Genomic DNA, 15792 nt, shown 5'->3' on the forward strand with positions numbered 1-15792 from the left:
TTCCCGGCCAAAATGGGTTCAAAAAAACGTTTGCCGTGAACGAATATACTATATCCAAAGACAAAATAGCTAAAAGTATAAAACAATTGAAAGTGTTGAAAGTGGTTAAAAGCTAAAGTGACATAGATGCGTTCCAGGTGAGTTTGTTGAATCATCACAACTGCTGTATACTGAGTTGCTAAACCTTGCGGTCTTGGTCTGTGACACGTGACGATGGCAACGCTAGACTTTGCCGGAAAGCGAAGCGAGGCAACACCGTACGTACACTAAATTGGTGGTATTGTCAGGCAGAGACCCCCCCCATAATCATATTTTGAACTAGTGACCCCGGCCCGCCCACCAATACACTAAACCAAACTTCTCTTGTCAACAATACGTTTGTAAGTTATACCAAGTTGGTATAATAGTAAGTTAAGTGTTTTTTTGTTTTTTGACAATTTCTAGGGAGTATCAGCTGGCTGATAAACTCCAGCCATGTCAATGCTGTTGCCATGAAGATGTTGCCATATAATAATAACAATAATAATGATGATGATTGATGATGATGATGATAATGTTCTGGTGCCTTTAAATATCCACACTGACTGCATCCTGTTGTGGTCCAGGAAGTGGTGGTGGAAGAATACTCACATTTTAAGTAGCAATACTGCAATGTAATATAATATAAATAAATATATAATACTCTGTTACAAGTGAATGTCCAGAAGTCAAAATTGACTTGAGTAAAAGTATTGGCATTAAAATGTACTTAAAGTACAGAAAGTTTTTTTTTTTTTTTAAGTACTCATTGTGCAGAATCAATGTCCCATTTCACACAAGTTTTCAAAATGTATAACAATCCTTTGACCAATAGCAGATCTAAACGGCTATTTGTTTCTATACTGTACATCTCAAATGCCAGTGACAAGCTCCCCAAAACAGTTTGGTGCAGAAACATCACCTTAGAAACGGACTAAGAACTCAAAACGCGATATTGGCAGTTACTCATGGCGGGGGAAAAAAAGTTATGATTTGCTCATGGGTATTAGTCACAAAACCCTGATTAGTAGTGCTGTGCGTCCGAAATGGCAAATCACAATCTTTTAGATCTGCTATGTTTGGAGGATTCTGGACTGAGCATGAGAGAACAATTTTGCAGGACCTGTTATCCTAATACATAAAATGTCTTATGTACATTACACTGCTAACTATACTGTACCTGCACCTGTTTGATTTGGAACTATTGCCAACAAGTGTGTAGTAGCCTATTCACTTACAGTCAGTCCCAATTGAATGTATGAAGTTGAGTTGCATTGTCAGTTAACACAGTGGTTTCAACCCTTTTCAAGGCCCATTATTTATTCGCCATTTGAGCCACGGACCCGGCCATTTGATGAGATTTAGCCTCTCATCCAAAACTAAAGAATATTGTGTTATCCTTGGATAAGATTTTGTCCACAATTCCATGCTGTATATATGCCATAGGAGAGACAACAGGCAAACGATCAAAAGAATGTTTTTACTGTACGTTCTCTAATCGTGTAGACTTCTTGTAAATTAAGTAATGCAGATGTTTAACAAACATTTTACTCTTGAGTTGTTTAAAATGAAACCAAATGGACCTGTAAGAGTTAAAGATCTATAAGAGTCAATTTGGTTTAAATACCTATAGTATACCTATAGTATTGACCTATGGGTCAATTTGGTTTCATTATAAACTTTGAAAAGTTAAAGATCAACTCTCCATTTAGCTGGGTACTACCTGGAACCCCCTCTAAGACCACTGGTGGTCCAAGGACCTCTGGTTGAGAACCACTGAGTTAACACAATAGTAGTTTGTGTTCGGGGGAAACTCAACTTGTCCTTTTTTGTAGGCTATAGTTGAAGGCTAAACCTATAATATCCAGAATGATACTTGTGACATAATTTTGAATATCAGCTATATTCCAAATACTCTTTTTACTAGCTAGCTTTGCACAACTTAAAAGGTCATGTTATTTTTGGCCTATACCAACTTCGGTCTATCCTTTAGAAACACATGCCAAACGGAGGTTAAGGAATTGAAGATATGTTTTTTTTTTCTTTTTCTTTCTGAGAAACCTGAACGCTTATAGTTCTGTACTTCTGTGGTGTATTTATTTATCGCAAGTGGTAGTTGAGCCACGACTAATAGGCAAACAATCAGAAGTGACAATCATGCAGGCCTACCCATAGCCTACTAAAGGCTGCATTACGACGACTAGAGTTCTCAACAGGCCTGAAAATGGAGCCAGAGGCCCGGCGAATTGGCATACATTTTAGGCCCGGACCGGGCCGAAAACGTCGGGCCGGGTTGGGTTTGGGCAGAATTTGTGAACTCTAATCACAACATTCTTTCTAACTCACTAAAATCCTGAGTGTTAATTTAACTCTGAGAGTGCACAGAATGGAACCAAAGGGAACTGTATTACGGTCCATTTTGTACACTCCCTGAGTTCGTTTTTTTTGCTGGACTGTTGGGTCCATATCTCCATATCGGTAGAATACATGCTGATATGAAACTAAACTTGTTGTCACAGATACACTACAGCTGACTAGCACTGTTTTGGTGTGCGACCGATGCTCTTCTGGAGGATTGGTCGATTGATTGATGGAGAATAAAGTTCAAATGGATCAAAAACGTGTGTTTTTGTTGACCCAGGCCTCTGATATAAAACATTTGTACATGTTCTGTTGTCGTGTTTTTGGTTTGTTTTCTTTTTTTTGCTAGATCTTCTGGTTGACTGGCCTGGCTTGTTATTGTGAATGCCAGGTTACTGGAATGGATTGAAGATGTATGTATCCTTGGAAAATGGTCAGAAATAATTTAGAGTAGGATTTGAACAGCCTAATATTAAACATGCACAGTAGCCTACATCATTATCAGACATATATTTACTCTTAAAGAGACATTTCACCGCTGGAAGAAACTGCAGTCACTCAATGTTAATAGTATTTATAGTAGATAACAGCAACACAGTTTGAAATTTGCACCATATGGCCAGACAAATGATGAAGTCTGTGTGTTTGACTAGCCTGGGCAGCATTCCTTTTTCAGGTTTATGATCCGGCCGGGAGCGGATTATATTGTTATGTCATTGTTTTGTATTCTTCCGGTTTTAGGGAACCTGATGACTACAAAACAATGACTACAACATGACGTAACGATATCATCCGCTGCAGACTGTTTCACACTGCAATTTTGTAACACAGACCAGGCTTTCCTCCGAGGTGGAAAGCCTGGTGACCCGAGGTTAGGGTTTGACTGGATTGTTGAATTCCTGCAATGCCCATAATGCTTTAGTGCACTTCCCCTTCTTGTGGAGAGGGGGGAGGTGTGACTTGTAGTCCAGGAAGAAGTGAGACCACATTTTCACGACAGGTCCTTTGGTCATGAACATGGTGTCATGAATAAAATATCTAAACACACATACAAAACCCAGGAAAGTGTTTCTTGTGTCCTAAACATCATTAAAATAAGCTCTGGTTGCAAAGGGGGTGAAGTGGCCCTTTAAACTTATAGCCAATGACTGGCTATGTGACGTCTATCCACAGATTGTGTAGCAATTGTAGAACCTTGTAGGCCTTAAATGTGGGGAAAAAAACAGTATTTAGAGAACAATTTATAAATCACAAAAAAAATAAAAAATAAAGATAATGGTGCGCACTGCCCAGTATTCTCGAGGGCCAACTTGTCCTGGTTACCACTAAGAATGACTTGAATCAAGTGACATTGGTTATGCCTACAGGCCTGTCTACGTCATTGTTCATTTAACTCAGACATTGTACAAATGTCACCAAACGGACCCTCAAATTGGTTACAATTTCAGGTTGTTGCAAACATGGAGAAATTAACACATTTCAGTGCTTGGCTGCAGTGCAGCCAAGCACTGAAATGTGTTAATTTCTCTCCGCTGCACTATATAACTCTATTGCACATTTTGTAAGTTGGTTACATTTGTGCAATTCCCGAGTTACAAATGGTGATACAAATATAACACAATTCAAAGCAGCTTTTCATTTAGTAGTTTTTACACTTACACTTTTTAGCCACTAGATGTCAGACAAAGACCCAAAACATATTAATGCCATGGTCGTTCTATTGAACTGATCAAATCAAAGGATTATAGTGTGTTTTTGTCATCATCATGATGATACATGTTTAACAGTTATGCAGACTAGTCACACGGATGACACGTGTTGTTAAAACACATATAATAGTGTATGAACCAAAACCACTTCCATATGTCAGTCAGGGAATTAAACGGACGCTTGAGTAATTAAAGCCATGTCTTACTTAGCCCCGCCTGCGGGGTTGGTCCGGTGGTGTGACAGTCTGCCCGGCGCGTGACATCCAGACGGTAAACACACACACATACTCACAACACACACACACACACACACACACACGGCCAGGCTGCATGCGCGTGCGGTTGGTACCGACGAGCCGAACAATCTTTTTTAGGCTACCTGACGGGGGTTACTATGGAAACCAGGCAACAACAAGGTACCACCACGACACAATGTGTTTTGTTTTATTCTGTTTAGTATATTTAAGTTATACGCTATGTCTGCTCGTAATGAAGTGAAGTTGAAATTCAAAGTGCGCACGCCACTATCGTAGCAGATAGGGGATGTCCATAGATTTGTATATTTATGTATTATATACACTGTAGGCCTACAGTTCGTTTGTGCCATAATTATTGAATAAATCATGTTATTTGGATAATGTGAGTTTAGACCTAATCAGTGCTTGTATTGGCCCAGCCTATCCAGTAGCCTATAGCCTACCATCAGCAGAGCGCTACTAAAATAAATGATGATCTTTCACTTTTTGTTTTTGTTCCTATTTTGTTCAGACGACCAAATTCAATAGCTGCTGCTATTGTAACTTGACATAATTTACATAATTTAACTTGTAACTTGACATAGTAATGTGGTCAATGTCATGGCTATAGGCTACTTTCTTTTAACGGTAGCCTACGTTGTTTTTTGCACATCAATTCTGTTGAAAATAATGCCACATAATCTATCTCGGTCAGTGTATAGGACTATATAGGCTACCTGTCTGGTTAAGAATAGGTTTAGCCAGATTTCAACTAACCACCACAGACCTGTATTAAAAGGGTCCATTTGGAACCCTCTTCCAGCCGAGGAACCCTGAATTGTACCCTACTTGTTGTGAAAGAACCACACGCTAAATTAATGTATTTGAAGCTACAGTACGTTCCTCTGTGGATGTAGCGAGGGGGAAGTGTTCAGGGATGGCAGCCTGTGTTGTGAACGTTAAGGCTATATTGATTATTCAACGAGACAACATGGAGCTTCCAGATCAAGTTAAAGGCATGAGGCTGGATGGATAATGTTGCCTGTCTGTCTGTCTGAACTAGAAGCAGTTCTGTGGTTTCTTGCCCCAAACAATAATTTCAGGACCCCCCAGGATGCAATGTATAGTAGTGTGGTACAGTAGCCTATATCATTTGGGTTTCAACTCAGATCTGTGTTGCTTCAACAGAGCTAATGAAGGGTCTTTAGAAGATAAACCGTTTTTAATGATCCTGGGTCACAGACAGTGTGAGAAGTAACCATTGTTTACTAATCTTTAGTAACAGTGGAAGAAGTGCTGTAAGCAGTGCAGTTTCGTCGTTTTAGGGGCAAGGCCTTTAGCGTTGTCCATTTTTGAGGGGCGCTATATAGCCCCTCCGATGCATGGCTTTCCAAAATGACGTGTCAGAAAAAGTCTATGGACTTGTAATGTTTGTTTAGAGCTTATTTCAAATAACCGATCGCCAGCCAAGTCTATGGACCGTAATGTTTGTTTAGGGCAGTAAATGACAACGTAAGACGTCATCTGGCTATAAGTACTGCCCTCGCTGCGCCCCTCACGTCACATGAGTGCGTGTTCTTTTATTTTTGTTTTAGGGCACAAAGGCCAAATGCCAGGGGTGGAAGGCCATATCACATGAAAGACAATGTTAGTGCATTGAAATAATTTAATTTAATTTAAGGGTCAAGGTTGATTTTAGACAATCTGAGGTGAAATCAATAAATTAATTAATTAATTAAAGATGGGGAGTTAAGAATTCAGAATCTCAACAAAAGATCACTGTTGTCGACAAGAAAGACACACTGGTGTCTAGTTCATAATTGACAAGAAAGAGACTGGTGTCTACATATTGACAAGAAAGAGACTGGTGTCTAAATATTGACAGAAAGAGACACTGGTGTCTAGTACATATTGACAAGAAAGATACTGGTGTCTACATATTGACAGAAAGATACAGTGGTACAGTCAGCAGGGGAATTTAGCCCACTGTGGCCTCAGGGCATGCCATTTGTTGAGGGCCACAAGGTCAAACTGAGGGGCACTGACGTACATTGCCTTTTTTTTGGCCTCCCTGAAATTCCTACCTATGGCTGCAGTGTTGTAGTTAATTCAGAGTCCTGATTTAGTGAGAGCAGCATTTAACGGTTATATAAAAAAAGTTATATATGTTTTGGTTATCAACATCTTAAGCTATGGTTTACATCCCCAAAATGGCCCTCTGTTTGATACTTGACAGGCGGAGACATCTGGGTTCTTAGTTTGATACTTGACAGGAGGAGACATCTGGGTTCTTAGTTTGATACTTGACAGGACGAGACATCTGGGTTCTTAGTTTGATACTTGACAGGACGAGACATCTGGGTTCTTAGTTTCTTTACCCTAAAGCTAGAGGCGGTGTGTAAATTAATTCACCCCAAGATGCACTGACATTCATGAAGTCAAGTCTTAACTGGGTTACTTCAGATTTTTGGACTTAAAGCTGTACCAGGGGGGCAGTCAGCCAGATATTTCGTGAAGCCTCATTTGAAATCGGTAGTTCATATAATGGCCTGTTGTGGCGCTGGACTGGACCCAAAAAGCCCCATAGCCCCATAGCTCCTAGACTGTATTACCTTAATAAACATGGTCATGAATACTTTCTTCTTCCAGTCACTAGTTTAAAGTCTCATTTCTAATGTCATAATATTCTTTTTGGAAAATTATGGTCCCATTAATTAAAATAATGACCATAAAGTCGCGTATGTTCTGAGGGGCGCGGCTACCGTTACCGTCTATGATCGGGATTCCCCTCCCACTCAAGAGTCTTCTCCTCCCACTCGAGTCAAAATAAAAACCAACGGAGAAGAAGGGGGGAAGTCCCGCCTCGTTGTCTGGGCAGCCAATGGCCAGCTGGACCCAAACGGAGCCAGCCAATGGCCAGCTGGTCCAAAACGGATCTAGAAAGATGGCAATTTACATGCAAGGGATTTCAGGCTTCATTTTACGTTCATGTTAGACCCGGGGAACGCTTTGTCCATATTTTTTACAGTCTATGAGCTGTACGTATACTTACCATTAATATAGTGGTTGCAAAGGTATTCATTGATTGCCTGAGTCCCATGGTAGTTACATGGAACTATGTTTTGTGTCCAGTGTCACTATGCCAGCAGCAGCACGAAACATATACCGGTAGTTCGGTGTGGCAGAGGGGTCAAACTTAAACGAAAGTTGGGCTATAATGGTAGAAATGGGTCAACAATACAGCTATTTTTGACCAAATTGACGGAAAGCGTACGGTAATATCCAACAAAACCAGACAAACTCCCACCATATGGGACTCAGGCAATCAATGAATACCTTTGCAACCACTATATTAATGGCAAGTATATTTCCTACAGCTTTATAAGTCCAAACATCTGGACTAACCCTTTAAGACGAGCTAGTAACACTCATTGAACCACTCCCCAGCATTCATATTCTTGGGGGGGGACGGGGACGACATTGATTGATTGATTGAAATTTGTATTCACAGTATGCAGAATGGGTACATTTCAAACGAAAGCACAAGCCAATACAAGAACTGTTACTGTGGACGGCAACATGGTTAACCCATTCTGGGCGGGAACCCCTTTTGGTGTTTTAAGCATTATGTTATGCTTTAGCTATTGAAAAATAGCAGATCTACAAGCTCGAGCTATGAGCTTGTAGATCTGCTATTTTTGAAAAATCGTGAAAATGTGCCTCAAATCTTTTAATATTCTTTCAGAGCAACATTTTGGGGCGAGAGAGAGATTTGGTGTGTAAGGGGAAAAGCGGTCCAAGTAGTGAACCAACTCACATCCACTTTACCAAGTTCTGCTAGAGGGTTTTAACCACTCGTTCCCAAATATTCAGCTCGAGACTTCCCACGATCCAAACTTGTGAATATAGCCGATGTGGAGCGTAGCTTGTAGATCTGCTATTTCCATAAATTCGTTGAAACTGGTTTAAACGGTTCTAAAGGGCAAAGTGAGGAATGGAGTGTGTGTCATTCCAGTCTATAGTCCACACATACTAATACACTACCTGCACAGAAACAGGCCCAAAATGTTCAGGCAGCTTTGTACTCGCTTGTTCAGGCAGCTTTGTACTCGCTTGATTGCTTTGAATATAGTCTGTGAATTGCTTGCATTAGAATGTAACTGGCGAAGGCATACACAGACGCATATATTATAGGCTACCTGTGCAGTGTGCATTGTGTAGAGGACAACAGTGGGGGCAGACACCTGTTGCCATTCTCAGAATGTCAGGAGGATGGAGGCTTACAATGATATTTTACTGTGCATGCGTGCAATGTCTATTTGCATATATATCTTTGTGTCTGTGTATTTAGTTGTACAATGTCTGTCCATGCATTTTTGCAAGCATGTAATGCCGAATGTAATTTACGAATGAAGGTGTCAGCGACAGACAAAAAATACATAAATATAGCTTTAATGTGCTGCAGTCTGCAAGTGATATGTTTTGTTAAAATAAGTGTTAGGCCTACCGGTAAATAGCTCTATATCCTCATATTACTCATTGCTATATAGAGTGTTTGTTCAAGTAACAGGAGACTCCATCACTCCATGTCTCTCCAGCTCTTTATTAAACAGACGGTCAGACAATACGTTTTCAGCTAACTGAAGTGTCAGAGTGTCACTCTGAAAGTGTATAAGACGAGCACCCTTATGGATGAAAGTGTTTAAAACGCTGTCATGTAAAGCTTGTGCAACAACAACTGGCCCCTATAGCTGCGGTCGAACGAACGCTCTGTGGATGGAAAGTGTTTCAGAGGAATGCTGGACTTGAGGCGAGCTGTACAGGAAATGCAGTTGGACTCGGGTTTAGTGTGGCAGTGGTTTTTCAACTTTTCTCTGGATCAGGGCCCAGTTGAAAATCTTGAAAGTGCTCTGAAAGGCTGCCGTGTGTTTATGTGGTCAGATGGGTGGGCCGCGTGCATTTGTTTCAGAGCGTTTTCAACTGATCAGCGGCTTTGATAACACTAAGTTAAACTTAGCATATATTTAACACATAGGCTACACTGTGGATAATTTGTTTTAACATTATTTTAAATATTAAATATTAACATATATAAATCTTTGTTTTGGAGTATCACTGGTCTAGAGCAGAGTGGTACAGTAACAGAGTTGGACTCACGTTCAGTATAGTGTTATGGAAAAGCCTATACAAGAGTTACTGGTATATAGTGTAGCAGAGTGGTACAGTAACAGAGTTGGACTCCAGTTTCAGAATCAGTATAGTGTTATATAGCAGAGCAGAGTGGTACAGTAACAGAGTTGGACTCAGGTTCAGAATCAGTATAGTGTTATATAGCAGAGCAGAGTGGTACAGTAACAGAGTTGGACTCAGGTTCAGTACCAATGATTGGCAGCCATATGACCAACACCAGGCCTCTGATTTAACCTGAACACATGACCACTGAGCCCCGCATGCACTAATGTCTGTCTTGTGACCTGAAATATTCCACCACAGCCACACACACACACACAGACAGACAGATGGAGAGACAGACAGACAGACAGACAGATGGATAGAGGAATGGAAGGCAGGCAGGCACAGACAGACAGACCAGAACAGAACAGAACAGAACATGAAAGGCAGACGTGACGTCCATTTCACCGCACATGAAATATACTCAAAGTGATGTCCATTGGTGTGAGTCATGGTTGATCGTGTGGATAATGGAATCATGTATTTTCCTGCCAGGCCATTGATCACATCAACAATGTTGTCCCCCCATGTAGACCAACTACAGTATTTATGCTATTTTGTCCATTTTAATGGAAGAAAAAAACAAATATTAATGAACCCTAAAAGGCAAACAGAAATACAAACTGTAACGTTCCAATGTGCAATGCAAAACAACACAAGTAAATTGCATTATCACAATATTAATTAGTTAACGTAAATTTGTAATTGTCACAGCCATTATGCCATTATCTGGGCATTTAAAAACAAAATGAAAACCACTCTGATGCTCTTTCACTGCATTGAACCTTTGGTCAGGCTGGGAGAGTTGAAAGTGTGACCTTAAGCTACTGTGGAAAAGTCCCTGACATAATGTGAACGTAGTGGCTGTTTTGCATCGTGGCCCATTGTGGGAGTTACTCTATGGGCACCATCAGGTCATTTTACTTGACGATTAATTGCGATTGCAAATAAGTGTGATTAATGATTTAGTTGTGTTTTTGGCATTGGATATTGGAACATATACTGTACCTCTGCTGTCGGGCAGAAACCAGCTAACTCCAAAATGTATATTATTTTCCAGGAAATGTTAGTTAGCTGTTTTCTGCCACAGTGACAGCGAGGAATAGATTTCTGTTTGTCTTTTAGGATGCATACACAAAGATTGTACTACAGTGGAGATATGACAAATTACATAAATATTGTCTCTGTCGGGTGTCCAAAACTTTTCAGGACTCAAATTCAAAAGCAGCAAAAGTAGCAGATCGGCAAGTGCAAAACGTGTTGTTTTGTGCTTCTTTTGGAGCTTGTGGATCTGCTACTTCTGATGCTTTTGTGTGACGCCGTACTATGATCAATCAGGCACGTGCAGAGAGTGTTAGAGAGGCAGGGGCTGAAATCCCATAAGAGGGCCCAACATAGCGAAAATAGCAGATCTACAAGCTCACAACGCGTCGCAGCACGTGTACGACATGGATTTCGAAACAAATGAGTTCAGGAGATATTCTCCTGAATGCTGCCTTCCGTTTGGCATGGGAAAGGAGAGGAGGGCATTTGCATTTATTTCACCTATAGTAAATGCTGCATTCGTGGTCTGGAGAGGGCAGTTGTTACTTGTTTTACCGACGGGTAAAAGGGCAGGGGCTGAAGCCCCCTTTGATATCTATCTGTGCACGTCCCTGACTATAATGATCAATTAAGTAGAGGGCACTCATTTACCGGGAAAAACCACCCCACAAAAATAATATATAAGAGGTTTCTGCCCGGCAGCAACGATACAAGATACAAAACAAATACATGACTGACAATGTGGCCCCCGTCAAATCTAAATCTCCCCCCCCCCCCCTTTTTCCCCTCACTGTATAAGTTTTTTTCCCCTTTTTGCCTCCTTTATGATGAAATCCTGTTCTGTTCTTTGACCATATAGAAGTGTCTATTTGTACGTCTCTAAATGTTTTGAGGAATTGAACATGGTGGACCCTCTTGTAAACAAGTGCAATGCTTAATTTGGTCGTCCACTCACAGTTAACAGTCTTTGTATTGAGTTTGTGCTTGAAATGTACTGTAATTCTGCAAGCTGTTAATACATATTTCAATCAATCAATCAATGATCTTGTTTTTTACGTCCGGATACCTCGTCCAGGACAGGCTTCAGACAGACGCGCCTCCTCAGGAAACTCTGAACCCATTTGATCTGGAGTTGTAGATGCTGACGTCGAGCCCAGGCAGGGTTCGAAGTTCGAACCCACAACCTTCCGCCTGAAAGGCATGAATGCGCTAATTCCACGTTTGTTTTTAAATGTTTGAAAATCATGAGCTGCATCAGTTGAGACAGACGATTGGAATCAGTTTTATAATTTGCATAAATCAGCAGAATAATTGCAATTACCTCGACTGTGATTGAGTGATTATATGATATTGTGACAGGCCTGAGCCTCGCTCGTTGGGGCAGATGGCTGGAATTAACCGCATTTATGATGTCATACTTGTTGGGTGTACTTATTGGTTATGTTGGCAATTGTTGGTTATGATAAGTAGGGATGGGTCTGATTAATTGCTAATAGGATCAAAATCGATTATTTACAAAAAAATAAATATATATATATATAAGACTTGACTGCTACTGTCCATCCATCCATCCATCTTCAACCGCTTATCCGTAGTCGGTTCGCGGGGGCCACCGCTCCACCAGAGAGCTCCAGAGTTCCCTCCCCAGAGCAACATTAGTAACTTCGTCCTGGACTGCTATACTGTATATGGGGCAATGTTGAGTACAGGGCTACAGGCCCACCAACGTGTGCCTGCATTATTGGTAATGATGGTGTTAATGGTATGTGTTATCATTAGCCTGATTGAGACTAGATTTATGTGGATGCATGGATATTTTCCATCGATAATATTATAGTAATCGATTTTTCATTTTGGACGCTTTTACACATCCCTAATGGTGTGTGTGTGTGTGTGTGTGTGTGTGTGTGTGTGTGTGTGTGTGTGTGTGTGTGTGTGTGTGTGTGTGTGTGTGTGTGTGTGTGTGTGTGTGTGTGTGTGTGTGTGTGTGTGTGTGTGTGTGTGTGTGAGACCTAAGTACAAATATAATTTATGAAAAGCTACTACAGTAAAGTCTGTTCACAGAAGTTGTTGTAGGATATGTGGGGATTATCTGACGAGGTACCATTTGAGTGGGCAAAACCTTACATATACTAAATATCTAAATAATACTAAATTGTTTATAGGGTCAATATAAGTCAAATAATATAGCCTTTCCACAGGAGTATCTTTTTATATTTTTCCAAAAGAAATACAAACAGCAAAGTTATCCCCCTCACTGGTGAAAATTCCGGGAGGAAAAACGTGCAAGCACCGGGGCGAGTCATCCAGTATTCGTATGGACGAGTATGCCAGTCTATATGCCATTCCCCCACTATATAATTTATCACACGAATATGTGTCAATTTACTCATATTTTGAATGCTTCAGTTGACGTTGATGCACTACTGTTTTACACTCTTACTGCACCATTTGCATTATTACTGTACTAACATGGAGCTGCACTTCACCAATACAGTGGAAGTTGTATCTATTCCGTACTGTATAGCAGTGGTCCTCAAACCTTTTAATTTTGGTTCCAAATTGGTTCAAAGTACAAATGGAACCAATTTGGTTCCATTTGTATGTGTGTACGCGTGTGTGCGTGCGGCGTGTGCGTGTCCGCGTGCATGCTGCATATATGCATAACCAGTTTTCTCTTGTGTCCCTTCATTCACGCTGCCTTGCGGGTTGCCATGTTGTGTCATCAGAGTTGTACTCTAGTGTTCTGGGGGATGGTGTGGTGGAGTGGGGTCCCGGTGAGGAATGGGTTAACACCGCCACGCTGCAGGGTAAGGATGTCTATACAGTGCCTCCCTGTAGACTACATATAGAGTAATAAAAGGACACTGAACCGGAGCGATAGCCCCCCCCCCCCCCCCCCCCCCCGCCGCTATTCATGTCAGTGGAAGTTGCTCAGTGGCGTTTTGAAGCACCCGGAAGAACACTCTACTTCCGCATTTGATCACCACATTTTGGTGGTCAAATGCGGAAGTGCAACCGAGTGCTCAATGTTAAAGCCCAGCTGCACCTCGTCATGAATTCCCGGGTCCGCCAGCAGTTCACGCCTCCAACCACTAGGGCCGAGTGCTTCAACGCTGGAGAGCCTCACTGCAGGGGGCTTGGTAGACTATAAGGACTGATTCATACGGCCATCCGTTCGGTTCTGTAGAGACTACAATGTGATGTCATTCGAGGTTCGGGGGGGGGGGGCTAAAGTCGGTGCTTTGGTGCCACTATACAGCGGTATATTCCCTCATTCATTCAGCCCAGCTTCAAGTTCAATTTGTCGGCCGTGAAGCCAAGGAAACACCGGTAGTTTGGAAGAGACACAAGCCGACTTCCAAATACTTGTGTCCTGGAGGTGCGCTCCGTAGAGCGGGCAGCAGTACAGCTTCCTCTCGCTGGCCGCGCCATCTGGCTGCAGTGTTGTCAGACCTGCTCCTCTCCTCTCCTCTCCTCTCCTCTCCTCTCCTCTCCTCTCCTCTCCTCTCCTCTCCTCTCCTCTCCTCTCCTCTCCTCTCCTCTCCTCTCCTCTCCTCTCCTCTCCTCTCCTCCCACACTCATTCTTAACAACTAAACAAATACTGTAATGCTGTACTTACAAACCTATACTTAACTAGGCTACAACACGTTCACATGAGAAACTAAACTCAAGATACCTCCGTTCCCAACACATCAACACATTTTCTGTTAAACCATTTTATACGCATTTGAAGGAACATGGCCAAGACTTTAATTGACTTTACCTTTAATGAGCCGCATTTCACACACACACACACACACACACACACACACACACACACACACACACACACACACACACACACACACACACACACACACACACACACACACACACACACATACACATACACCAACTAAAGTCGGCCTAGGACCTTTCCAGAACCCAGTTTCTTTCTGCAATAAATAGGAGTATGAATCGGCCCTAAGGGTTCTCAAACTATTCAGGCCTTGACCCCCCAAAAGGATCATATTTTAACTGGGGAGCCCCCAAAAGGATCATATTTGAACTGGGGAGCCCCCCAAAAGGATCATATTTGAACTGGGGAGTCCCCCAAAAGGATCATATTTGAACTGGGGAGTCCCCCAAAAGGATCATATTTGAACTGGGGAGCCCCCCAAAAGGATCATATTTTAACTGGGGAGCCCCCCAAAAGGATCATATTTGAACTGGGGAGCCCCCCAAAAGGATCATATTTGAACTGGGGAGTCCCCCAAAAGGATCATATTTGAACTGGGGAGTCCCCCAAAATGATCATATTTGAACTGGGGAGTCCCCCAAAATGATCGTATTTGGCCCGGGCAGTCCGGGCCCTAGCAGTCCGGGCACCTAGGCTCCGACCTTTGCTGCGTGTCACTCAATCCCCATCTCCCCATTTCCTGTCAGCTTACTGTACATTATCGAATAAAGGCAGAAAAGGTACACACACAGTTATCAAAATAAAAACGTGCCCACTATGCAGAATGTCAGGAGTTTTCTAATGTATGTATACAAATCTTTTGAAGATATACACGATCTACATTCTACAAGCTCACTATGCTTTGCAATGCGACGCATTGTGAGCTTGTAGATTGGCTATTTTCAAATTGACCAAAGCATGTCTGAAACGGTTAATGTATGTTTTGTAATAATAATGATCTAGTCTAGTGAATCTGCAAAGTATCCAATAAATAACGGTTTTCGAACATTCAATTCAATTCAATCTTTATTTCAGACTCAGGGGAATCCATATCACAGGGAAAAACAACAATATAATAAATAAAAATATAGAAAGAAATATACAATAGAAAGAGTTCCACCATGTTCAATGTTCGACTCAAAAACAAGACCTGAGGAGAACTATTAGTGGACAGCGGATTGGCCGTTGCGCGTATAGAGCACGACCCTCAATCACCCATTCGAATGCAGATGCATGCCTTTCAGCCTTTGTATCCTATACTGTCTGGCAGTATCTCTTTGAAAACCTTTAGTGCTACTGATTGTGTGCGGGGGGCGGCAATTAACACATCTTGCCTGCCCAAAATGTAATTCCTGGAAACGCCACTGAACTACGTATCGGGTTAGTAAGGACATAAATGATGTCATTTACTGACTCAGATGCCCTACTACACATAAACCTATACATAAGATTGCGTAGCACAGCAGAGCA

The 15792-nt window shown here is 41.7% G+C and overlaps 1 protein-coding gene across 3 annotated transcripts in view; it reads left to right on the top strand.

Moving 5' to 3' along the window:
- The first annotated feature begins 4409 nt into the window (after nucleotides 1–4409).
- tpd52l1 (tpd52 like 1) overlaps nucleotides 4410–15792 on the top strand; it is a 41227-nt gene continuing 29844 nt past the window's right edge. For all 3 annotated transcript variants that reach the window (XM_083790699.1, XM_083790700.1, XM_083790701.1), the window contains exon 1: nucleotides 4410–4504. In XM_083790699.1, coding sequence (XP_083646825.1) covers nucleotides 4483–4504 — 22 coding nt within the window. In that variant the 5' untranslated portion in view covers nucleotides 4410–4482. The remainder of the gene's footprint in view (nucleotides 4505–15792) is intronic.

Source organism: Protomyctophum parallelum (genome assembly GCF_964188405.1).
Source record: "Protomyctophum parallelum genome assembly, chromosome: 19".
Lineage (NCBI taxonomy): Eukaryota > Metazoa > Chordata > Actinopteri > Myctophiformes > Myctophidae > Protomyctophum > Protomyctophum parallelum.